The 26,260-nt window shown below is 40.2% G+C and overlaps 2 protein-coding genes and 1 pseudogene across 3 annotated transcripts in view; 1 reads left to right on the top strand and 2 right to left on the bottom strand.

The window, feature by feature from the left end:
* Window positions 1-6,550: 6,550 nt before the first annotated feature.
* Window positions 6,551-9,209, bottom strand: LOC113033580 (nuclear factor 7, brain-like; annotated as a pseudogene).
* Window positions 9,210-12,735: 3,526 nt separating this feature from the next.
* On the bottom strand, window positions 12,736-15,534 carry LOC113032962 (retinol dehydrogenase 14). The gene is made up of 4 exons (XM_026186147.1): window positions 15,137-15,534; window positions 14,705-14,947; window positions 13,998-14,300; window positions 12,736-13,158 (listed from the first exon to the last, which is right to left on the bottom strand). The coding sequence occupies exons 1-4, from the start codon at window positions 15,255-15,257 to the stop codon at window positions 12,899-12,901; spliced, it is 927 nt and encodes a 308-aa protein (XP_026041932.1). The 5' UTR covers window positions 15,258-15,534; the 3' UTR covers window positions 12,736-12,898.
* A 46-nt stretch (window positions 15,535-15,580) lies between these two features.
* susd2 (sushi domain containing 2) overlaps window positions 15,581-26,260 on the top strand; it is a 31,506-nt gene continuing 20,826 nt past the window's right edge. Inside the window, exons 1-8 of one of the 2 annotated variants that reach the window (XM_026186143.1) lie at window positions 15,581-15,950; window positions 16,096-16,294; window positions 16,620-16,768; window positions 22,667-23,018; window positions 23,816-24,017; window positions 24,521-24,606; window positions 24,705-24,973; window positions 25,519-25,662. In XM_026186143.1, coding sequence (XP_026041928.1) covers window positions 15,884-15,950; window positions 16,096-16,294; window positions 16,620-16,768; window positions 22,667-23,018; window positions 23,816-24,017; window positions 24,521-24,606; window positions 24,705-24,973; window positions 25,519-25,662 — 1,468 coding nt within the window. In that variant the 5' untranslated portion in view covers window positions 15,581-15,883. The remainder of the gene's footprint in view (window positions 15,951-16,095; window positions 16,295-16,619; window positions 16,769-22,666; window positions 23,019-23,815; window positions 24,018-24,520; window positions 24,607-24,704; window positions 24,974-25,518; window positions 25,663-26,260) is intronic. The other variant, XM_026186142.1, reaches the window with a different exon arrangement.

Below are 26,260 nucleotides of genomic sequence, written 5' to 3'. Positions count from 1 at the left end.
ATTTTTACGTGTTTTGGGGTTTGTACGTGCTTTGTCTCTAGCAGGCACCATAAATATACTTTTATTTATTCACTCCACATAAAATCTAATAAATAAATCATATAATAGAAAAACCAACTATTTACATTTCAACTTTTAACTATTTAAATTTTCAGGGGGTTTTTTTATTATTAATTTTTATTTCCTTTTGTCTAGTGGTTTGGTGCTGTTTCTCAACTCAAAATGTCCTGTTGTAATTGGACATTTTGAGTTAAGAAACAGCACCAAACCCCAACAACACTTCCCTCATGGTGCTTTATATTGTAAGGTCAAGACCCTACAATAATGCACAAAAACTCCAACCCCCTAGAGCAAGCACTTTGGCGACAGTGGGAAGGAAAAACTCACTTTTAAAAGAGAGAAACCTCCGGCAGAACCAGGCTCTGGGATGGGGTGGCCATCTGCCTCGGCCAGTTGGTGATGAGGGAAGGAAGTTGGGAAGAGAAGAGTACGGTAGTTATTTTTTAACCACTCTGGTTTTAAAATTAAATTTAGATTGCCCAATGTAAATGCATATTTTAAGCCAGTTTCAGAGCTTTGTCACGTAATCACATGCACGTTTCAGTTCAATTTTAGCGTGCACATGAGAAAGCCCTAAGGATGATATTTTGGCTCCTCAGTTTGGCATGTGTTTTGAAGGTTTTGACGATTGCTTCGTCAGCCACTGGGTTGTTTGACTTCATTAAGAAGACTAGAGAAGGCCACCTGTCATGGAGTTCGTTGTACACCGTCAGGCTGAGCTGTTCAATGTTCTCTAAGGACATTTTGTAGGTTTTGGACAAGATTTTGTCCCAGACCTTATGGGAAAGCCTCTGTATAATGAAATCTGATGTTCCTGGATGCTATGTCGCTGTCTCATTTTCTTGGCTCATGGCGTGCATTACCAGATCTTTAGTGAAATTTTTCACCACTTCTTTGTACTCTTCCCTGTTTTTAGAGACACTGAGTACTCGTCTTGGTAAAGCCAAAAGGTGTTTGGTGAAGGTTGGGACTGTGATATTATCAAGTTGTTCCCTCAGATAAAAAATCAGATACTTTTCCTTGCAGTTGTGTGTTTGGCACAGATCCTTGAGAATGGCCTTGTCTATCTTTTTCAGCCATTTTGTGGATATGTCCAAATGTTTCAGCCCAATTTCAGGCCAGATTCTCTCAATCAGGCGATCGCTGATGCAGTCAGGAGTCAGGCGCTCTGTGAAGAGCTTGTATTTAGAAGAGACTTTTTCTATGGCCTGTGAAACCACCAACTGAATAACTCTGTGGACACACAACTTCTCCCCCATGTTCTGTGTTTTCGTGTTGACTCCGCCCTTCTCAGCGCTCTGATTCACCTCCTGTATTTCTAATGAGGAGGACTCTGGGGTTGCCGTGTCTTCTATCTCCGTCTTAGCCTCCGCTAATTCTTTTCTCTGCGTGTCCAGTTTGTTCTGCATTTCTTTTGTGTCCTTCACCAGTTTCTGATCTTCCAGGACTTTCTCTTTTTCTTCCTCCAGATTTTCTGTCTGTGTTTTCTGATTCCACTGAGTTTCTTTCAGAGGGGCCTCGTGTTTCTGAAGCTTTGCGAGCTCAGCAGACAGACTGTCCTTGTCCTGTTTGAGGATCAGGATTTCGCTGTCCCTCTGCCTAAGCTGCTCTTCCAGACGGTTCATCTCAAGGTCAAAGATGCTGGTCTTTTCCTGATCTGAACAAGCCTGAGCCCCTTTTTTGTTAGTGGTGCTCCTCATTTGCACTTTGCGTGACACTGACTCATCAGTGAGTTCTCCAGCTTGGATCTCATATTGGTCCAGCTTGGCACGCATCAGTGAAATTTGGCCGCCCATAAAGAACAGGCTGTCAGATTTTCTGACGTCATGGCCCCGTTCTCTTGGCTTTCATGTTTGAAACAGGCTCCGCCCTCCACAACGTTCCATATTGGCTCATTGAAAATAGATCCCGCCCACAAAGAACAGGCTGCCAGAGTTTTACAATTAAATTCATATTTAGAAATAATAAAATAGAAATTATTGAAAAATATATTCATTTAAATTTATTATGATTCATCCCTCTTCATTTACCCAAAAACCATTTTCACCACTTTATCAAAAGCCCTTCTCTGTGGTAGAAAACCTTTATTTTCCACGCTCACTTCACTTCCATCCGCCTCTATCATGTCTTTTTGCCCACTCCGAGATTATTGCCTGTGCCCCTGTTGCTTACTCATAATAAGGTAGAAAGGAGAGTATTTCAAACCAGCAGGTGACCTGATCTATTAATGTTTTCGACACACAGTTTACTTCTAACTGCGCAATTTTTAACAATGAAAAAATTATATCTTCATTTTCTTTGTTGAAATAAGCTGAACTCTCTTGTGTTTAGAAAAGAATGCAAATTTTTAAAATCAACCTTAAAACCAACCACACCGATAAAGGCTATTTGCTGTTTTAATAACGTTTAATTGCCACTGTATGAGCTTATCTTTTGTTGCATCCTTAAGAGAGAGACCTGCTGCTGCCTCCTTCCTTTGGCTCCTTGTTTGTCTTTATCTGAGCATCACTTTTGCCTCCACTATGACGCCCCTCGTAGCAACATTTAACTTTCAAGGCAGATAAAAAAAAAAGTCTCAGTTTTGAGCGTAATCAGCTCTTAGTTATTCTGACCTCACCATAGCGCCATATGTTCAACACGACGTCTGTGTGCAGACTCATGACCAAGGAATTAATTGTGGATTTTAGGAATACCGGGAAACCCTTGACCCCTTTGACACTCAAGGGGGTCAACGTGGACATTGTGGAGGACTATAAATATCTCGGAGTACACATAAACAATAAATTTGACTCGGTCAAAAACACCACTGCACTTTACAGGAAGGGCCAGTGTCGTCTCTATTTTCTGAGGCGGGTGAGGTCCTTCATCTGTCGGACAATGCTCAGAAATTTCTATGAGTCTGTTGTGGCCAGAGCTATCCTCTATGCTGTTGCATGCTGGGGCAGCAGGTTGAGCATTGCTGATGCCAACAGACTCAATAAACTGATCCACAAGGCCAGTAATGTTGTGGGTATGGAGCTTGACTCTCTTAAGGCGGTGTCAGAGAGGTGAATGTTGTCCAAGATAAAGACAATGTTGGACAATACCTCCCACCCACTCCATGACATGCTGGCTAGCCACAGGAGCACGTTCAGTGAGAGACTGAGATTACCAAAAAGCGCCACTGAACGACACAGGAAATCATTCCTGCCTGTGGCCATCTCCCTGTACATCTCCTCCATCTAACACACTGTAAACACTGCAATAGTTACATCCTTTTGCACATGCTCCTTCCTGCTTGGTAATGTTGCTGTCTATTTTCTGGATATATTTATTATTTGCTGATTTGTATATATTGTGCTATTCCTTATGCTCACCTAGTTACACCTACAGTGAGTTTTGTAAATCGTGCCTCTGACATATGCCCTCCATACAATAATAATTAAAAAGACTGAAACTAATAAAAAAAACTAAACAAACTGAAACAGTTTTAAACAATAAAAACTAAACTGATATGAGCAAACACAGACTGGAAAATAACTGAAGGAAACTAACTGAAACTAAAATCAATGAAGTAAAATAACTTTTCAACAATTAAAACAGGTCTCTCACAAATAATCAGTCGTCATGTAAACAACCCTGAGGAGTAATATAAATCGTGTCTGAGATTATTAAGTAACGACAGAATGGTGCAGCATGATAACCGTTAAAAAACAAGCAAACCAAAAGTTCAAATAAGACTCTTCTTTGATTTTATATGTATAATATAAACTGTACATTTATTCTTAGGGGATATACTGTATTTAAAAATTATCTAAACAAAATGTCAAATAATTCCTTAAAGACTAGGAAAAAGAGAAAAAAAACGCACAGATGGTTAAAAAATCACTTTGTCCTCATTGATGTTTTCAATGAAATATAAGCGTGACAGATTCTGATATCAGATGATTTGACATATTCTGTCTCTTCAATAAAATAATATGCAAAATGTTTCTCAGTCAAAGTGTCTCTGTGAGTGCAGATCAGAGTCATGTCTTCAGGGTCAGGACACCTCCCCCCTGTCATAGTTCAGCTGGTCTCTGATCCTCTGAAGACTCTTCTTCACTGTCACAGTCTGACCAGCAACAACTGTGTATTCTCCACTGTCACAATCCAAACACATTCCAGTCAGGATGGTCTCCCACCTCCCAGCTATGTTTTCATGAGCTGAAGCCCTCAGAGCCAAAAACAGTATGATACTTTGTGTTTCTGTCTGGATTAACAGGAAGTGCAGATCAGAGTCATGTCTTCAGGGTCATAGAAGGACACCTCCCCCCCGTCATAGTCCAGCTGGACTCTGATCTTCTGGAGACTCTTCTTCACTGTCACAGTCTCACCAACACCATTATAGCATTTTCCACTACGATGGAGTAAACACCAGATTCCACATTTTGATATTTGATATTTACTTTAAAGGTTTTCTGTGGTTTTAGGCTGAAGTCAGCTGCAGGGGTTCTGCACAAATTAGCAAAATTAAAATTTCAAATGCCTCGAATTAACAAATACTGATTAACTGTGCAGTCATACAAATAAACTACATGAATGTTGTCTTCTTAATTTGAACATGAACTCTGCTGCCTTTCTGTCTTCTATCTCCAGTCACTGTCTGAGCTGCAAGGACAACACTGAGCCGGCTTCTCTTCACAGGGTGTCTTTCCAAACTTACTTCATCATTTCTCTTCAGGCGGCTTTTTCCTTTACCTCTTATTGTCACTTTGGTTTTCTTCTGTGCAATAATATTAATCCTCCATGTCTCTGATTCTTCAGATTTTTGCTTTATTCTCTAACTTTAAGAAGATGTGCTAAGGTCTTGGCAATAAAATGACAGTTTGAATACAGCAAGAGTTAAACCATAAGAGTTAAGATAAAAATTTCCTTCAATGTTTATAGACAAATCAAAATGCAGCCAGACTTTGATATTTTTTATTGACAGAAATAATCCAGGAGATCACTGAAATCAGGAATCTGACATTTCCATCATATTTGTTCAGCAGGTAAAAAGAGGAACTCCACAGTTAACAAGACTAAATCCTGATTGTGCTGATGTGATCTGGAATATGAAGTGAGAGTTCACAGAAACACACTGGAACAAACAGCAGCTCAACTGTACAAATGTTCAAGAATTATGAAATAAATGTTTCTGGTCAGTCAGTAGCAAAGAAAACCACGATTCTGTCAATGCCACAGACATTTAACTGTTTTTCAGCTCACATGTTATTAAGGGACGTCAATGGGGAATTGCTCCAATAAGACTTTTTTTAAGACACAATGGTACACTGTTGGGCCATAAATATTCCAAAAACATAATAGCTTTCCACTTTGGCCTCCTGCCCTGGTTTCTATAGATACACTTTATGTAACGTGCAGTATCGGCTATTTGATTGGTTGATGAAGTGCCTTTCAATGCCCCTAGGTCTCAGAGGGCCTCGTTCAGGTCAAAGGTATGCACAGCCTGGCTTTTAATAAGGATGGGGCATACTGGAACTAAAGAGGTGTTACGTAATGGTCTATATAACTTGAAACAAGGTTCCATGATGTAAACCAAGGAGGCTTTAAAATGAACTCTAGGCTTAACATGGAACATTATACAATGTTTGTTGGAGGCCGGTTTTGGCATAGAGGATATATCATGTTAACTCTGAGGTATTTTTTTATATATTTTTTTATTTGCTCAGATTAATCACAGTGCTCAAGCCAATGCAGGGCACTTGCACATATTGCATCTCCCTTTGTCTTATCAGCACTGTGAATATGTAACTGCCTCACATATTGATTTCTTATCAAACGCTGCTTCAGAGACAGACTCAGGAACTGAAATCTGAGGAATAATATGAATAGTATCTGACAAAGCAAATTACACAGGACTTAGAAACAATCTGAAAAACAAAGAATGAGCTTTAGTTTGTATGAATACAACTGAATAAATGTCAGAAAGTCAACATTATTCTGCAATGACACGTTCTAAAGAAAACATGGCTGAACGTACACAGTTTGGCTTATTTTGCAACGTAATGGAGAACATGCCATAAGAAACACATTTAAATGAAACAGATCACTTAACTTATTCACAGACAGTTAAATATCAAAAGATGACATTAGGATTATTTATGAGTCAAGTCTATTTATCATTTTGAAACCATTAAAAGAGAAATTGTCACAATGCTGTTATTAGCCGATATGGATCTAAATAATTGATGAAGGAAAGGAAAGTGACATTTATCAGTGCTTGCTTATCAAAGCCACATCAATTTTGCACTGTTTATATATTTAAAAAACTGTTTCATGAACACCCAGTGACTTTACAACTGCTACATATTGGCAGAAAAGGCAGAAAATCAACAAAAAATGAACAAGTAAATAAAAAGATTTTAACACATTCAAAGTGAATATTAAACAAAACAAAGACAAATGACATTTATGATTCAGTTTTGCTGTCTGTGTTTTGAAAATCATTTCTATTTCATTGTATAAATTCATGCAGGTTCTAAATCTTTCTTTCTGCAATTTCTCACATAAGAAAGAACAACAGGAGTTGCCTAAATTGAAAAACAAATAACCACAAAACAAGCTGTAACAAAAGCAAGAAAGCTTCAGAGAAGAGAAAACAAAACTAAAAGAATCACAGAGACCTCATTGCAGTTTTAAACCGTAATATGATTTTTACTGTTTTGCTTATCTGTTTTATTGGGTTGAGTTGAAAATCTAAGGTGTATTATGAATTGTCCCTGACAAAGCAATTTACACAGAACTTAGGAATAGTCTAAGAAACAAAGAGTGAGCTTTAGTTTGTATGAATACAACTGAATAATCTTTTAGAATGTGTCATTGCAGATTATTCTAAAGAAATTATTATGTCATCGTACACAGCTTGGTTTGTTTTGTCGTGATGAAGAACATACCATAACAATCACATTTAAATAAGGACAATCCTTTACTTAAATTCATCACTGATTGGGAAGTATCAAAAGAAAAGAAGACACTGTGTTTATTTATTAGACAGATTTAGCACAATCTGAAAGCGGTAAAACACACAACTGTTATAAATTTGGCAAAAATGGAAGGGAATCCAAGAAAAATAAACAAATGGAAAAGACGGCTCATGTCAGTTTTATATCATCCAACATTTGATGCATTATTTCTGAAATTGGATTGTTAAACTTAATTTGAAAAATAAAAGGATCTGAGCTACATTTGTAATTTCATTTTGAAAGTGCTAAAATTTTATTCCTGCATTTCTCACATAAAAAAGCCTTGAGAACAAAAAAACAAATAACCACAAAACAAGTTGTAACAAAAGAAAGAAAACATGAGAGAAGGGGGAAAATTCACTAAGACCACTGAAAAGACTTCGCTAAAGAAGTCCAGACGCTTTTGTTTCCGAGCTCTGTAGACCTCACTGACGTTTTCAAAGAAATCTCAGTCTGACAGATTTTGATATCAGAGGTTTTGGCATTTCCTGCCTCTCCAATACTGAAATATGGGAAGAGTTTCTCAGTGAAAGTGTCTCTGTAAGTGTAGATCAGAGTCATGTCTTCAGGGTGATAGAAGGACACCTCCCCCCTGTCATAGTCCAGCTGGACTCTGATCCTCTGGAGACTCTTCTTCACTGTCACAGTCTCACCAACACCATTATAGTATTTTCCACTATGATGGAGTAAACACCAGATTCCACATTTTGGTGAAGCAGAACACTCTCCCTTCCTGTCAACTGACTCTTTAACTAAACCCACAATCCAGACAGGATGGTCTCCCACTTCCACGTCCCAGCTGTGTTTCCCTGAGCTGAAGCCCTCAGATCCAAAAACAGTGGCATACTTAGTGTTTCTCTCTGGTTTATCAGGAAGCTGCTTCTCTGTGCCTCCATTCCTCACACTGGTCAGATCATCAGACAGATAGAGACAGCAGTGTGCAGTGTTTGGGTCCAGAATGACAGGACTGAAGTGGACCTTCTCCTTCATCTTCTCCCACACTCTGAAGGACAGGTTGCCCAGGTGTTTGGCCACATCTATCAATGCTCCTGAGACCAGCTGTGGATCTGACACTGAGCTCTGGGCTCTGGCTCTGCTCTGAGTGTCTTTATAACTGCTGAGGAATGGCACGCTGTGTTTCTGCAGCTCTTCTTCAACAGCACAGATGCTGTCTGACAGAGAGGAGATCTGCTCCTCAATCATCTTCATCTCTCTGCTGATAGTCCTCCCCTTCTGCTCCTCTTCCTCCCTCAGAGCTGCCAGTCTGGACTCCTCTTCCTCTTTCAGGAACTGCTGGAGCTTCTTGAACTCTGCTCTGATCTGCCTCTCTGTGGACAACAGCTGCTTCTTCATGTGTTCCCTCATTTCATTGTATGTTTTCTCCACTTGTTTGTATTTGTTCCTCTTGTCCTGCAGAGACTTTAAGGTCAGATTTCAGCTGCTCCTTCAGGTCACTGACTGCTTCTTCTACAGGAACCACTTTGTGACTCTGGTGGAGAGAAAACTCACACACAGGACACACAGCTCTGTCTTCATCCTCACAGTACCAGTAAGGGACGTCTGGATGTTTATCACACACCACCTCCTCCTTCTCTTCCTCCTTCTCGTTTTCTGTCTCAGGTGAGCTCTCACTGTGTCTCTTAGCAAAGGAGTCAGCAAGTTCTTTGAGAGCAAAGTTCATGGATGGTTCATCCTTTGAAGATTTTCTTTTACAAATGGGACAGTTTTTGTTTTTAGTTTGTTCCCAGAATTTCTGCAGGCAGCTTGAACAGAAGCTGTGGCCGCAGCTCAGAGACACAGGATCTCTGAAAGTCTCTGAACACACATGGCAGCTCAGGAAATTTTCAAAAAGTGCGACTTTCTCCGCCATTTCGTAATTTTTTTTATGACTCACCGAAATACGACCTCTTTGCCTGATAATGTCGCCAAATTGTGCTCTTCGGTACAGATCGCAGGTTTTAATGTAATGGCCTCCAGTGTATCGAAACTCATTTCAGTTTCATTTACTCTGTTGTGGGCGGAGCTGATAGTAACGGACTTGCTATATTCCCACTAGATGGCGCCATTTCTGTGTTACAGATTTTGAATACACCACCAAACTTCCTCTGATGCTTCAGAAAAAACATTTAGCTGAACCAACATGAATATGTATGGAAGCCCGTTTCCGCCACTAAAAAAAAAAAAAGGATCCATAACTCGAAATTTCGAGAAAAGCAACTCGAAATTTCGAGTTAGCGCTGCCAATCAGTAATCTACGTGAATGACGTCATTTCCATGTTACCCGGAAGCTGAAGCCCTCAGCTACAAATGCTACAGCTAAGCTACCGGTATTACATCCAGTCGTGAATGCACAGATTGCTGAGTGTTTTCAGCCTGGCTTCACAAATGATGAAATCCCTGTGTTATTAGCTGAATCACATGGTGTTACTATCAGCAAACATACTTTAATTTGTTGGGATCCGTTTTTGAGTGCGCGGTCCTGCGCAATATGCGTCGTTGTTTAAATTCTGGTTTGAGTTTAGGCTGCACCGACCTACCTCTGTACACCAAGGATCGACATTCAAGTATAGCGTTATTCATGTTATTCATGGCACAGCAGTTAAAAAAGGGCAAACAATCCTATATTAATACATTAATATTTCAATATATTACTGTAATATATATTATAATGACATAATCGTCCACAAAGAACAACTACTACGCACGACCATTTAATTCTCTCGCTTTTCTGTCTCACATGATGCTTTGTCTCCCAGCAAAGAATATCTTTCAGTGTAAAGTTCCTTCCTGGAAAATCAAGATTTCTTTTCACACATGGGACAGTTTTTTCCCCAGTTGCCAGAATTTTTTATATAATATTTATTATTCCAGTAAAACTCATACTAAGATTCATAATATCAGGAGACAGGACTGATAAACTGGTCAAACTAAACACAACATCCAGATAACATGTAATAATGTACAGTCCCAATCAAAAGTTTAAGATCACTTGAAAAATGGCAAAAAAATATTATTTTACATGGTTGGATCTTAACAAGGCTTCAAGTAGAGCTTCAACTTACAACAAGAAGAAATGGGAGTGAGACAAAACATTTGGGCATTTTAAAAAAAAAACCCGGAAACAGGCAGTTTTACAGTTGATCCAAAGTTTAGGACCACATGTGCACTTCAGGGCCACCGTACACATGCCTTTAAATGTAAAAATTTGAATTTATTGTCATTATCTTTCAGGTCACTGTTATGATGTTCTAATGGCAAAGGCAAAAAAAAAAAAAAGTTCCCTTTTTGAATGTGGTCAGGTTGTTGAACTGCATAGGTACGGTCTCTCGCAGTGTGCCATTGCTGCTGAGGTGGCACAAAGTAAGACAGTCATTTTGAATTTCTTAAATGACCATGAGAGTTATGAGACAAAAAAAAAGTCAAGTGGAAGACCCACAAAAATTTCACCAGCACTGAGCCGAAGGATCCAATTGTCATGCACTGTGTGCGGCAGGCAGGTAGGGGAGACCCAATGTGCAGACTCCAGGAGGTGAAAATTGCCATCAAAAAAACTTTATTGCTGGAAACACGCAAAGCTAACAAAATACAAAACAAATTACTGTGTGGCAGAACACACAGTATGGCATGAGGGAGATCACAACACAGACCAAGAAACACACAGGGCTTAAATACACACAGGGATAACGAGAGGATGGGGAACAGGTCCTCAGCGGCCGTTTGACGCCCCTGCACGTCCTGAAGCCCTATTGTTCCACTGAAGGAAAAAGCACCCCAGACCATTATGGCGCCCTGTCCACTGTGGTGATTAGAAAACATCTCAGGTGGAATCTGCTTGTCATGCCAGTAAAGTTGGAAGCCATCAGGACCATCAAGGTTAAATGTTTACTCATCAGAGAATAAAACTTTCTTCCACCTTTCAATGTCCCATGTTTGATGCTCTCTTGCAAAGTCCAAACGGTTATTTCTGTGACGTTTAAGGAGACAAGGCCTTTGAAGAGGTTTTTTGTTTTTGAAGCCCTTCAGTCTCAGATGCCGTCTGATGGTTATGGGGCTGCAGTTGGCACCAGTAATGGCCTTAATTTTAGTCGAGGATCATCCAGTGTCTTGATGGACAGCCAATTGGTGTTAGGGTGCCTGGGTGGTCCACCCAGTGTGTTATGGTCCAGGTGAGTGCTGGTGTTTTTCCATTGTACCTGTTTTTCCACCTTGGGGCGGAGCCGTGGTGTCTACACGCATTGGCGACACCTGTGTGTAATAGGTCTGTGATGATATAAGACCAGCACTCACAATCACTCTTTGTGAGATCATCTGCTAACCGCTGTTAGTGAGGGCTGCCACAGTCAATATGTTTAGTTATTGTTGCGCTGACAGTGTTTCTTAACTTAAATGATTATTGGAAATTCATTATTAATGGAAAACACTCTGTCCTTTGATTTTACTAGTACTTTTGACAGAACTAGGTGGGGCTGAAAACCTGTGCAATGTTCCCATCAGACTTTGGCTTTTGGTTTATTGTGAACAAATGTGGAAAACCTACTTTGTCACAGCACAGATACCTGTGATGAAAATAATGAATGTAAAGTGAATTTCAAATTCATTTTGATAAAATGTTTGGTTTTAGTTTTAGTACTGACAGCTTTAATATCCTGATCTTTGCTGTATGCAGCATCTTAATAAACAACAGACTCCTCATGTATTTCCCTTTAGTTTGTGTTACTAATTTATTTCCCAGTTTGTATAAATTGGATGATTTTCTATGTGCTCCCCTCATTACTTTTTTTTAAAAGTGAATTTAACATACACTAACTTCTCACTGTATTTATTGCCTGGTAATATATGATCGAATATAGGCATTCTTTGCCTATTAAAAACCAACCAAAAGTTTTAAGGCCTAAGTGCTTCCAAGCTTCTCATATGCAGTGCATGTATGGATAAAAACTACTTCTAAACAAAAAATAACTTAAAGTACATTTTACCAAGAAACAAGAAATGAAAAAATTCTAAATGTTAACAAACTGATGGTGAATTTACCCCTAAGACAATCTGTAAGGGAAGTGTTAGCTTTGGTTTACCTGGTGGATATAAACACAGAGAAATGATGTCCACACAAATTCAGATGAGTTTTTGCTAATTAAATATAAGCAAGAAATGAGCGTTAGTAAATCAGCCTTGATATTGTTTAGGTGGTCAGACTGCTTTATATGCGTGCACAAGCTTGTTCTTGTTCCACAGCAGTAAAGCACCATTCTTCATCCGTCTTTCTCCAGTGTTGTCACCACTTGCTTCTTATATTTGAAATATCCTTTTCAATCGACTCGCTACATATCTCTTTGTTTGATTTACAGTGTTTGTGTTTTTATGGTCTGGAGCTCCATTCAGCAAAGTTGAGAGTACTCAAATTAGCTTCCCTGGAGGAAAACTGACACCACATCTTCTTAACAGCCCAGGGTGCAATTTGATTCATTAACAATTTAAAAACTGTAACCCTCCCTATGAAGAGCCTTTAATACTGATAGATATCTAATACTATTGTGGTTGCTTTACCAAAATATAACCCGTCCTGTTTGAACAATCACCACATAAATTATGCTATAAATCAAGTGTTTAAACCATGAAGTCACTGATTCATTAAATGAATATTCATGTACAAATGCAAGAGAAATAAGGCAGGGTAAGTCGTCCACAAAAATTTGTGTTTGTAAAATAAAGTATTTTACTTGAAATACACAAGTACATAAAAGAGAATTTACACAGCAAAATGTTCACAAAAACATAACAAAATCTGCTTAAATAATATAGAAAAAGGACAAGAAGGGGTGGGGTCATTTCAAAAGTGCCTTCAGATTCCTCAGTTAAGCCAGCTTCACCAGTCTCTCACTGGCCTCCCACAGCTTTTTGGCCACACCTGCATCTTTTGCAAAAGGACGGAGCACTGCAGGTCGGCAGTCGACGAAGTACCCCCCGCTGTGTTTGGCAGCTTCATCTGACACGGCACAGTAGATGACAGTCTGAGCTCCAATCTCACACGGCACAAAAAACATCCACATGATCACCTGCATCAGCATCCGGAACAGGAAAGAGTAGTGGCATGTCCAGCTGCTTTGCACAAAACCTGGAGTAACATAAAAATCCAAGATATGAGGATAATTATTAACTTTTTAGGTCTTTAAATAGTTGAATGACACAAGTTTGTATTTTTGCCTCTGTACATCACTACAATGGATCAAACAGTCAAGATGCGGTGGAAGAGTTTGGTACTGTTAATTTCAGCTGTCATGCTTGGTACCATTTTTTTCCTCATCCAGGTAATTAAATAAAACGAAAAATCATAATCTCCTATACTGCTATTCTCTCTAAATGGTTTCGTGAGCAAAGGTGGATCTGACTGAAAAACCATGGATTATGCTCATGTCAAACGTGATTCATTAATAACACGGCAGACCCAAACGGTTATCCCAAAGGAAACCCTGCTTTATTGCCTTCTCTGACTCTAAAGACACCATAATTTAAAAAAAATCAACTGCATGTTTCATTCAGTAAGTTGTGAAACTTGCACTTGAAACCTCAACAGATTGTTCAAGTCATAGATCAAGAAAGGTGAAAAGTTTTTTCTCAAAGACTAAGCACTTCTTTTTGCAACCAGGAGTCGCCCCCTGCTGGCTATGAGAAACAATGCAGATTTAACCACATCCAACATTGGTCTCACTTTTCAAAACCAGAAGAGACTTCCCAAATATTGTATAAAAAGGAAGGGGAGAGGGTTTTTTTGTTTTGTTTTTTTTTACAGTAAAACTGCAAGCTCTGTTAGGAAAATGTACCTCTTGAAGGATAAAGATGGAAGGGTAAAACAAAATCTCTTTATAATTTTTAACCATTCTACCTCAAGGCAAATTATAGAAAGAAGACATAATAAAAACTAATTAAAGAGAACTGTTGATAAAAGATTTTTACCAGGGTGCACAGCATATGAAGTCACTCCTTTCCCGTCAGTGATGCGAGCCAGTTCCTGACTGAAGTAGATATTAGCCAGCTTGCTGCGGCAGTAGGTGAAGAAGGGAAGCAAGTTGTAATTGAGGTCCTGGAAGTCCAATTTCTGGTATTTGTAAGTGGAGCATGTGAGGGTCACCACCCGGCTGGGGGCACACTCCTTCAGGCGAGGAAGAAGCAGGTTGGCTAGAAGGAAGTGCCCCAAGTGGTTGACGCCAAAACACATACTGAAGCCATCATCCGTCCAGTCAAGGATGCTGGGCATGCCTGCACAAAGAGAAAGAAAGAGATCAAAAAACAATGAGATGGTGAGGCAGGAAACAGGTGACTATAAAATCCTGCTTTTTTTTTTTTTGGTTCCATACAGTGTAGCTACAACACAGATGTTTACGACAATGTGTGCTGGGAAGCATCTGTAGTTTTAAAGTAAAACTATCAGTCTACAGTCTCAATAAGCTTCTGCTGTCACTGCAAACTTTTCTATGCAGGATTCTGCACAACATCAGCAGCTTGCTTGTTTTGGATCCAACATGGAAAAACAAACCTAAATAGTGTAAGCTAATCAACTCCAATCAAATGTGATTTATTAAAAGGAAATAGTTCCTATTCTATATATTGCTTTTGATATTGTTTCATAGATCAAGAGACCTAAATGTGGTTGACACACTCACCTGCATTATTGATCAGGATATCAAGCCTCTTCTCTTTCTGGAGAAAGTTCTTACAGAATTCCCTCACTGAGCGCAGGTTGGCCAGATCCAGCTCCATGTGAAGGACGTTCAGACTGTGACTCTTTAACTTGATCTCTCTGACAGCCGTCTCGGCCTTGTCCGGGTCTCTGCAAGCGATGACGACACGGGCGCCTCTCAGTGCCAAGGCAACAGCGGTCTCCTTACCTATACCTGAATTACCACCTAGGAAAAATGATAAGCACTAATATATAAATGTCCTATGTGAAATCTATTACTGTAACCCTGCTTGGAATAATCTAAGTTTTATTGTAATATTATTTAGTATTTTGACTTCTATTAAAAACTTAAACCCCACTAACACTGCATCAACAACAAAGCTTACTAAAGGTGTGTGCTGCCCCACACATTTACCTGTTATAAGAACTGTTTTACCATCAAGTCTTTTCAGGTCGGTGAAATATCTCCTCTTTTTCATCCATTTCAGAATGAAGAAAAAAACTAAAGATGCGAGAATTGTGTAGAAAACATACATTTCCCAGCGAGCAGTCTCACCGACACTGACGTCTTTAATACAACCAGCTGATGATGCTGCTAGCTGGTTAGCTTGTTAGCTAGATGACTGAGCGCAAAGTCGCATTTCCCCCCGTTATTCCGACATTTGGGTTCGTTGTCGCGGTAAACGTAGGAGACAGTAGATGAAGCAGGGCGAATTTCAGACACAAATATAGCTTAATTCAATACAACAATTCAATGCTGCCCATTTCGAGTCATTTGCAGGAAGATGCGAGGTGTGCGCATGCGCGAACCGCTCGCCCTAAAATCTCGCGAGTGTATGCGTGGATAAACCCATATGTTAGTGGAGTGAACCAAACGAGTTAACGGTTAAAGTTGTAACTTTAAATAGCTGAAAATGAAATTAAATACGTGACAGTGCGAGTTTTGGAAAGAATATATACATTTTGTTGGTTTCCTGTAGGAAAAATAAATAAAAACGTCAGACCTTAGCGTCTGTTAATCAGTACCTCGTGATTTAGAACTGTTACTAAAGTCGAATACTTAATTTTGTTTGCTACCTCAAATGACCTTTGGCAGACTTTCAGCCAAAGATGGTGTAACACAGGCAGGAGCGTGAACGTTATTTTGTTGTCCAAGCTAAAGATGAGGGGAAACTTTAAGATATTTTGTCTCAGTGGGCTTCTTATTGTTTTCTCATATAACACAGCTGGTAAGTCATTTTCAAAGTTTTTCATTAGACAGATAATCAGAAATTATGCGCACCCTGTAATGGAATGCGGCTGTGCTGTTGTAATATAAAGTCGATATATATTTTGAGGTATGAAGTGCAAATATTTTTTGTTACTATTCATTAGGTCAAACGTGCAGGGGACGCTGTGGAGATGTACTGGAGAAGTGCTCCTGCCATGATACCTGTATGTCTTTGATGAGCTGCTGTGCAGACTACAATCAGTCCTGTTTCCAGGTGATCCCTTATTCCAGCTCCATGCTGGGCGGAAAAGCGCTCAGGATCCTCGGATTGGACCTTCATCCCCATGGGCAGCTTCTCTGCAGGTGTGTTTTTGTAGTATAAGAGTGTAATTTTAAGGTCAGAGATATTTTACTAGGATTTAGATGGCATTGTGGGTAATTAGCCAGATCTCAGCAAACTGATGGGAAATGTGGGGCGGAAAGTGCTTTACCTGTGCTGAAAGGTGGTCTAAGATGTTAACATAGCTTACTAAACTGTGAAGGTGAAAGGTTTGGCGTTTATGTTTATACACTAAGCATGAACGGAAGCTAAGGTTTGTAGTCAGATTTCACTAGTCTCTCTATATTTGTGTTTTCCATCTGAATCACACAGTTCTTGTTACTAATAAATTGTGTTCTTTTTTTTCAGGTTTAAAGGTGAAATTTTACGTGATGGATTTATTGATGCTGAGGGCCGTGCATACTGTATTTCTCCTCTATTGTATGAGACAGGTTGGATACCATTTGATGTCTCAACAGATGGTATTAAGTTTGACAGATCTGCACAGTATTTCTCAGGTAAGCTGCTGAAATATAAAGCTGTTTATTAGGGGTGCAACGATACCCAAAATTCACGGTTCGGTTTGGTACTTTGGTGTCACGATTCGATATTTTTTCGATACAAAAAAATGTTCATGCCTTTTTAATTTGTCATTTATTAAAATTATAAATATATATTTTAACTCAAAAGTACAGTTTTTAAATTTAATGTTGCTGAAACAAAAGTAATTAAAAAAATAAATATATCTCAGGGCTCTCAAAATTTCAAAATCCCTGGTAGCCCTTCGGGCAGGGACTCTTCAGTTTTTGGTAGCCCAAAATAAATGTAAGTAGCCCGAATAAAAAAGAGAGCAATTTTTTGATTGATGTTTTGTTTCCTTTACAATATTATATATTAAAGTATAATATTGTAAAGGAAACAAAACATTAATCAAAAATTGTTGAAAAACAAATTACAACATTGTACAAAAATTACAATCATCAACTCAAATACTTGGTTCTAATTGAACAGAAATTTCTATGAACTTGTAAGAACTGTGTAGGACATGAATCAGTCTGTGTCAGATCCTGAATTTGAAATTTCCACTGAAGTCACGGGTAAGAGACAAGTGGAACCAAGATCTAGGCCATTTGCTTTTTGAAGTTTGCAAAGACTGCTAAATTTTGCCAGTGGTAGTTCACTCTTTGCAACATAGTACGCTGTTCTAAACAGATTTTTCAGGTTTATTTTTAGTATGTTATTTGCAATTGCTGTTTGTTCTGGGAAAGATATTGCAGACTGAGCAATAATGCATTTCTTGCATTTCTCATGGGTTCTAATGGGGGCCTTTCTTAAAATGACTGGTCCCAGTAACAAAGGCGCTTGTCAACTCAGAAATCGAGAGAAAACCAACAACACATCCGGCAGAACATTATGTTATTTACACGGGTGCACATAAGTGGTCCGCATGTGCGCATTCGCTGTCAAAATAAAAGACGCGCACCAGATAAGAAGTTGCAACGCGCGTTTGCGTCCATATAAAAAGCACTGTTTTTGTCCGCCGCTAGAGTGGGATTTTCACGGCACATTCCACACCACATCTCTGTGCGTTCATCATTTGTTTGAAGCCAGCTCACCTCCTGCAACCACTTTTCCGAGAATACGTGCTTCTTTTGTGGTTCGGACTCCTTCTGACATTTGTTTGGAGGTGGAGGAACACCAAAGTAATTGCTTAAAGGAGCTTGCTTCTTCGACATCTTTAAGAGTTCTAAACTTAAAGAGTCTGTCCTCCTCCAGAAAATCTTATGTATGCAAACACGCGTTGCAACTTCATATCTTGTGCGCGTTTTTTTTTTTTAAAATTTTGACAGCGAATGCGCACCTGCGGACCACTTATGTGCAGCCCCGGTTATATAGCTCATCATATCGCAGCCACAGAAATTATTTTGTCCATGAAACCATAAAGCTGCACTTTCTTTTTGCCTTATAGTCTGATTTGTCATAACTTTTCCGTTTTGTGGTAAGCTTTTCTTTGGCTGTCACTTCTTCACCCTGACCTGTCTTATTTGGCTCAGCAGAACTAAAATATATATCCTGCTGCTTTTACACACGCGCACACACACACACACACACACACACACACACACACACACACACACACATAACGCTCAGCGATTCTCTGCGCGATCAACCTCTCACATGTTTAAGCTTGCTGCGGGAGATTTCACTTGTCATGTTTGCATAGTAAGCTAACGATTGATAAGACGATGTCAGAGGAATTGGTGCGCAAATTATCATCACTCACCAATCAGTACTGTCGCTCTCTATACACAGTTAGCACGATTGCAAAGTGAAAGCAAAAAACAAGCGCAAATTCAAACGCGATTTCAATATGTCACATATTGACAATGGCTCGCCGATGCCAATGACATAATTACCCAGCTACATTTCCAAAAGAATGCAAAATCATTGGCATATATTTTTCCTTCCTACAATAGCCCAAAGGGCAGGGCAGAGATAGATTTTGGTAGCCCGACTGGAAAAATCGCTAGCTCCGGGATGTCGGGCTAGCGATTTTGCAAGCCCTGTATCTGATTGAGGAATCACTCATCTTTGGAAAAGAGAGTTTATTACAGAGAAATGGCTCTTTCCAAAATAAAAGCTATACAATACGCTTGTCCTGGGCTATATTCTCAGCAGCATAATGTAGTGGGTCAGGGCTGTTCGGGGTTCTGTTTGTACAGTTATGTTTTGTTTATGTTGCCATAGTGACGGGTGACCCCTCTCGCTGCGACGGTGTGTCCTTCCGGGGTCAGAGGGCGCCCTGTGTGTTGTTGTTGTTGTTGTTGTTGCTGCTGTGCGGTTGCCGCGCTGAACAGTTAGCTAGCGGCAGTGTTCTTCTGTAGATGTCAATAAACAGCTGTGCTCACTGGCTAGCTCACGGGAAGCAAGACCAACCTTGTTTGAGAATCATGTGCTAACGGCTGTCTAGGGTAAAGTTTGTAGCATGCATGCTTGTTGTTTTTGTCTGCTTCCACTTCTCCTAGCACTAGGATGATGTCGGCGTAAATGTGCAGTCATATTTGTTGTGTTCCCACTAGTGCTGTCAGCGTTAATGTCATTGAAATGAAGTTAACGCCACAACACGGCAAATCTCCGTTAATGAGCTATCCCTGATGGCCCAGTGCATGGGGCTAGACGGCCAACACGTTAACGAGCTAACTGCGCTAACACACTAGTTCCCACCCATGTAATTGAGCATTGCGTGGCACATCCAACATACTGTTTTACTTTAGTCCATGACACGCTTACCTTCAGGGTCATGTATCTGATTGAGGAATCACTCATCTTTGGAAAAGAGAGTTTATTACAGAGAAATTGCTCTTTCCAAAATAAAAGCAATACTATATGCTTCTCCTGGGCTATATTGTCAGCAGCATAATGTAGCGGGTCAGGGCTGTTCGGGGTTCTGTTTGTACAGTTATGTTTTGTTTATGTTGCCATAGTGACGGGTGACCCCTCTCGCTGCGACGGTTTGTCCTTCCGGGGTCAGAGGGCGCCCTGTGTGTTGTTGTTGTTGTTGTTGTTGTTGTTGTTGTTGTTGTTGCTGCTGTGCGGTTGCCACGCTGAACAGTTAGCTAGCGGCAGTGTTCTTCTGTAGATGTCAATAAACAGCTGTGCTCACTGGCTAGCTCACGGGAAGCAAGACCAACCTTGTTTGAGAATCATGTGCTAACGGCTGTCTAAATGACTCGGGTAAAGTTTGTAGCATGCATGCTTGTTGTTTTTGTCTGCTTCCACTTGTCTTTGCACTAGGATGATGTTGGCGTAAATGTGCAGTCATATTTGTTGTGTTCCCACTAGTGCTGTCAGCGTTGTGTCGTTGAAATGATGTTAACGCCACAACATGGCAAATCTCCGTTAATGAGCTATCCCTGATCGCCCAGTGTGTGGGGCTAGACGGCCAACACGTTAACGAGCTAACTGTGCTAACGCACTAGTTCCCACCCATGTAATTGAGCATTGCGTGGCACATCCAACATACTGTTTTACTTTAGTCCATGACACGCTTACCTTCAGGGTCATGTATCTGATTGAGGAATCACTCATCTTTGGAAAAGAGAGTTTATTACAGAGAAATGGCTCTTTCCAAAATAAAAGCAATACTATATGCTTCTCCTGGGCTATATTGTCAGCAGCATAATGTAGCGGGTCAGGGCTGTTCGGGGTTCTGTTTGTACAGTTATGTTTTCTTTATGTTGCCATAGTGAAGGGTGACCCCTCTCGCTGCGACGGTTTGTCCTTCCGGGGTCAGAGGGCGCCCTGTGTGTTGTTGTTGTTGTTGCTGCTGCTGTGCGGTTGCCACACTGAACAGTTAGCTAGCGGCAGTGTTCATCTGTAGATGTCAATAAACGGCTGTGCTCCCTGGCTAGCTCACAGGAAGCAAGACCAAACGACACCTCCGTCTCCTCCTTGTTTGAGAATCATGTGCTAACGGCTGTCTAAATGACTCGGGTAAAGTTTGTAGCATGCATGCTTGTTGTTTTTGTCTGCTTCCACTTCTCCTAGCACTAGGATGATGTCAGCATAAATGTGCAGTCATATTCGTTGTGTTCCCACTAGTGCTGTCAGCGTTAATGTCATTGAAATGAAGTTAACGCCACAACACGGCAAATCTCCGTTAATGAGCTATCCCTGATCGCCCAGTGTGTGGGGCTAGACGGCCAACACGTTAACGAGCTAACTGCGCTAACACACTAGTTCCCACCCATGTAATTGAGCATTGCGTGGCACATCCAACATACTGTTTTACTTTAGTCCATGACACGCTTACCTTCAGGGTCATGTATCTGATTGAGGAATCACTCATCTTTGGAAAAGAGAGTTTATTACAGAGAAATGGCTCTTTCCAAAATAAAAGCAATACTATACGCTTGTCCTGGGCTATATTCTCAGCAGCATAACGTAGAGGGTCAGGGCTGTTCGAGGTTCTGTTTGTACAGTTATGTTTTGTTTATGTTGCCATAGTGATGGGTGACCCCTGCGACAGTGTGTCCTTCCGGGGTCAGAGGGCGCCCTGTGTGTTGTTGTTGTTGCCGTGCGGTTGCCGCGCTGAGCAGTTAGCTAGCGGCAGTGTTCTTCTGCAGATGTCAATAAACGGCTGTGCTCCCTGGCTAGCTCACGGGAATCAAGACTGCCTTCAAAAAGGGACTCATAATGATTGTTTTTCATGCTTTGATTTGGCATGATTTGCCACAACATGGCAAATCATGTGCTAACAGCTGTCTAAATGACTCGGGTAAAGTTTGTAGCATGCATGCTTGTTGTTTTTGTCTGCTTCCACTTCTCCTAGCACTAGGATGATGTCGGCGTAAATGTGCAGTCATATTTGTTGTGTTCCCACTAGTGCTGTCAGCGTTAATGTCATTGAAATGAAGTTAACGCCACAACACGGCAAATCTCCGTTAATGAGCTATCCCTGATCGCCCAGTGCATGGGGCTAGACGGCCAACACGTTAACGAGCTAACTGCGCTAACACACTAGTTCCCATACTGTTTTACTTTAGTCCATGACACGCTTACCTTCAGGGTCATGTATCTGATTGAGGAATCACTCATCTTTGGAAAAGAGAGTTTATTACAGAGAAATGGCTCTTTCCAAAATAAAAGCAATACTATATGCTTCTCCTGGGCTATATTGTCAGCAGCATAATGTAGCGGGTCAGGGCTGTTCGGGGTTCTGTTTGTACAGTTATGTTTTGTTTATGTTGCCATAGTGACGGGTGACTCCTCTCGCTACATCACATGAAAACCAAAATAATTCCAAACGCCAGATCTGAATGAGGGTGGGGGAGGTTCAATTTGCCATGTTGCAAGGAGAGCTTAACTTCTGTCTCGCTAGTTTGCCCTGCGCTCTTCCTTCTGACAATGCTGTCTGTGTTGAACGCTCAGTGGATCTGCGCTTGACAGTGCAGCCTAGGCGGAGTAGTCGAACGCAGATTCACTGAGCGCTCAACACAGACAGCATCGTCAGAAGGAAAGTTGATAAAATAAATTACAAATTTTGTATTGTTCGATACATATGCGTACCGAACCGAAAGCACTGTATCGAACGGTTCAATATCGATACGAGTATCGTTGCACCCCTACTGTTTATGTCCTGTCTCTAAACTGATCGATATCTAAACCTTTTGGGGTATTAACTGTCTATTAGGTTGATTTAGAAACTATAGAAAATATTTTAAGTGCTATTTAAAGAAGACTTCATTGCAGATACAGTATTTTAATTCCCACTTCCCCAACTAGATATTGGCCAGTGTGAAAAAATTAAATAATATAGACCCATTTTGCAATTATTCATGCTGCTTCCAATACATTATTAAAACTGTTGCTACAACTTGTGAATTACAATTAAATTTGTTGTGTTTAACTATCAGTCCATCCAAGTAAAGCAGATCCTGCTTATAAAGTTACCCTGGGGAATGCAACGCAGTGGCAATACTACGGCACGCCGAATGTGGCAGGACGACTTGAGTTCACTTGGAATAGTTCTTTGATCAGTGCAGAGAAGGTCAACATAGAGCTGTGGGGTTACAGAGAGTTTAAAGCAAAAGAAGAGACAAATGCATCAGCCCTTTTAGAGGCAGAGCTGCGGTATCTGTATTCTCTTGGAAGAAATCTGACCAACACTGGTGCCTTCAGCTTCATCCCTGAGCCCAAAGAGGACTACTCTGACTGGGAGTTGGGCAATATCCGCATTACTGCGAGTTCTAACGTGGAAGGAGCAAGGTATCTATAATACATATCAGGCATTGGACATGTCATATTTAAACATTATTTTGTCCCATATTTGTAAAATCTTGCTATAATGCTAACAATTTTGCATCCTTTTCATAGTTGTTAAAATTCTAGGAATAAGGTGAAAAAATGTGAACTGAAACTATTATGCTAATTTCAATTTCTGTATTGTTATTCTTGCATGACTCCCAGGTCAAAATAACCTTTGTTGTTATACTGGCCATCATTTGCCATGACAGCTCCTCAGTCTTTAAGGCCATCTTAAGGCTTTCTTCTGATTGGCAGCCCCTCACAGGCAAAAGATTTGAGCAGCAAGTGGGAGTGGCTTCTGTACTTACAACCAAAGCTCTGTGACTGAAATGGAGAAGAACATTGTCTGAAACAAAGAGGCTTAGCCTTTTTTTTGCTCAAACTTACGCTGACCTCAGTGTTCAAAACTGTGGCCATATTTATTATTAGCATCCACCACTGGAACAGTGTATTTATGAACATGGATGACAATAAGAGGTTCATCTTAAACGTATAGTTTTATATCTGTCAGATATCAGAAAGAGGTTATTTGGATTTAATCTGATCATAAAATGTGCCTGGCTTTAAAAACTTAGATTTAAGGTGACTGTCTTTGTAATAACCAAAGTTTTTATTTAAGGTTTGACATTTGGATTGATTGTAAACCTTGTCTACAACCCTTCATCATTGCAAATGTCTGCTAGCATCTGAAACGCGAGGATCTACTACTGTTTTCTGTTTTTATTTGTACCAAAATCACAGTTTTGTTTATAACACAGAGATGTACAAGGCCTCTGGAGTGGAGGCTACGTGTTGGCCTGGCACCTGGAGCAGGCTTTCAGAGAAAACTCTGCAGCCTGGGCACACAATAAGTGTCTGAAATGGGATGTGCTGGAGGAAAACCTGCCAAACTTCCTGAATGAACTCATCGACTGTCCTTGCACACTGGCTCAGGCCCGAGCAGATACAGGCAGGTTTCATGTGAGTACATGTACCTCAGCGAATCCTCAAATAATATCTGTACAGATTGTGTGTCACATGGTCAGATACAGTAGAGCATAAGACTCCTGTACTGGATTGCCTTTCTTCAGTTGTTCTAGACTGAAGTCTACATACCCTTACCGTTAGTAAAAGTATATTTACATCATGTCCTTAGGGATTAATAAAGGATTCTGATTTACAGCTTAAAAAATCCCAACTAAGAACCTTTACTGTTCTGAACTGTTTCTAAAAGGAAGCTGTTCTTTAGTATTCTCAGGGTTACGGTTAGTAAGGCTAATAAGGGTGGAAATTAAAAAGATAGCATGGATTTTGGATTTTGTTCTCCTCTGTCTTTTTGAAAATATTTCTAATCTTGTTCTGTTAAATTGTCAGTCTGGCTGATTTGTGCCTCTGTAGTGGACTGCGAGGGTAACATTGTCAAGGCCTGTTAAAGATTTACACCGGTCATTGTTATTTATTTTCCATCCATTTTGGTGTTTCAGACTGATTATAGTTGTGACATTGAGAGGGGAAGTGTGTGCACTTACCACCCAGGTTGTGTCCACTGTGTCCGAGCAATTCATGCCAGGTAGGCGTGGCATAATCAAGAAAAAATCAAGTTTTTAAAAATGTAAAATTGAAATACGCTTTTCCTTTTTATTGCGATTTTTGTTTTATCATTTGTAGTCCTATCCATGGATCAGGGCAGCAGTGCTGCTATGACAGCACAGGTTCTCTGGTGCTGACTGGAGACTCAGTTGGTGGAAGCACCCCAGACAGGGCTCACGACTGGGGCTCGCCACCCTACATTAAACCCCCACGGGTGCCAGGGTATTCCCACTGGCTTTATGATGTCATGAGCTTCTATTATTGCTGCCTGTGGTCCCCACACTGCCATATATACTTAAAACGTCGACCTTCAAGTGGGTGTCAAAACTACCGACCACCAAGAGCAGGTGAGACGACTCTTCAGTCAAATCATATGTCTTTATTTAATTCATAGATGGGAATGAAAAGCGGGTATCAAGACCTGATAAAACCGTTTTTATTTGAGTCTTATATCAGAATTATTGACTAGTTAATTTTGTTGTTTAACTTCAGTAAGTAAGTCAGCTATATAAAAATGTGTCTTATACTGCATACTGCAGTAGTAAGTATCTTTTTTTTAAAAAGTCAAACATCCTCATTTATTGCTAAAATAAATAGGCCCACACTGAGTGTTTGTTAATCTTTATCCAAATACTTCTGTCTTCCTTGAACCTTATAATATATTCTGCAAACGGTCATTAGAGCAGCAGGTTACATAAGATTGGTTTGCAGGTAAAGTAAATGAATGACAGAATATTGCTGAGAGTTAAAATGTGAAAAACAAAAAACTGACTCCATCTCATGAGTTTAAAAACAACATTGCAACCTCTATGTTGATATTAGAAAAGCTCTGCGAGAGATGAGAAATAATTATGTTTGTGGGCATCGCTGCTTTTTTCTCAATGCCTCGCAGGTGTCGTCCTCGGGGATCCACATTTCATAACGTTCGATGGCCTTAGGTACACTTTCAATGGCAAAGGAGAATATTACCTTGTGTCGTCACCAGCAAAAGGCCTGAGTGTTCAGGCCAGAACAGAACAGGTGAAACTTAAGAACGGTGAGTCCACGTTCGAGGTGAATGGCCTGTCTGAATCCACTCTTTGATCCCCATGGTGTGCCTCTGGAATTTGCCCACGCATACTGACCTTAACATCGCGTGACGCATTCTGTCTTGTTTTGCATGCACTGTTCCTCTTAATGTTTTACACACTGAGAGGAAGCAAACTAAGCCCCTAGTTTAAGAGAATGCACTAGTGCTACAAAATGACAGCCTTGTTTTTTTACTCAGTGCTTCTTAGAGTCAGATGTGTTGAAGAAGAACAGATGTTAGCTTCGCTCGTTAGAATTTTTTCCAAGTCATTATATAAGAGCCATGGGCCAAGTGACTTGGAAAGCCAGATGCCATTAATAGTCCCCTCATTAGATCAATGTAGACAAACATCTGGATTATTTGAAACGGCAGAGACTTAAAGTCAACCTTTATTTCTTTTTTCTTTTTTTTTAAATACATTTATATTATTACTCTGGTTACAAATAAGAGTTAGTAAGAGCCAAAATCTAAGGCCCTCCTGAAACGCACCATGTTTTTTTTTTTCTACTCTTGGCCCTGTCTGATGTCATTAAGAGGGACTGTCCCAAATAGGGTTCTAATATCT

This window comes from Astatotilapia calliptera, chromosome 12, assembly GCF_900246225.1.
Source record: "Astatotilapia calliptera chromosome 12, fAstCal1.2, whole genome shotgun sequence".
Classification (NCBI taxonomy): domain Eukaryota; kingdom Metazoa; phylum Chordata; class Actinopteri; order Cichliformes; family Cichlidae; genus Astatotilapia; species Astatotilapia calliptera.
Note: the sequence above shows the minus strand (reverse complement) of the source record. Positions and strands in the feature narration are given on the sequence as shown.

Bases quoted from the DNA above. Each gene is read 5' to 3' on its own strand.
- LOC113032962 (XM_026186147.1), bottom strand. From the start codon at position 15,257: ATGTATGTTTTCTACACAATTCTCGCATCTTTAGTTTTTTTCTTCATT. The intron at 14,301-14,704 runs GTGAGTGTGTCA...CTCTTTGTGCAG, and splicing joins TATCCTGATCAATAATGCAG to GCATGCCCAGCATCCTTGAC. The intron at 13,159-13,997 runs GTAAAAATCTTT...ATGTTACTCCAG, and splicing joins TTCATATGCTGTGCACCCTG to GTTTTGTGCAAAGCAGCTGG.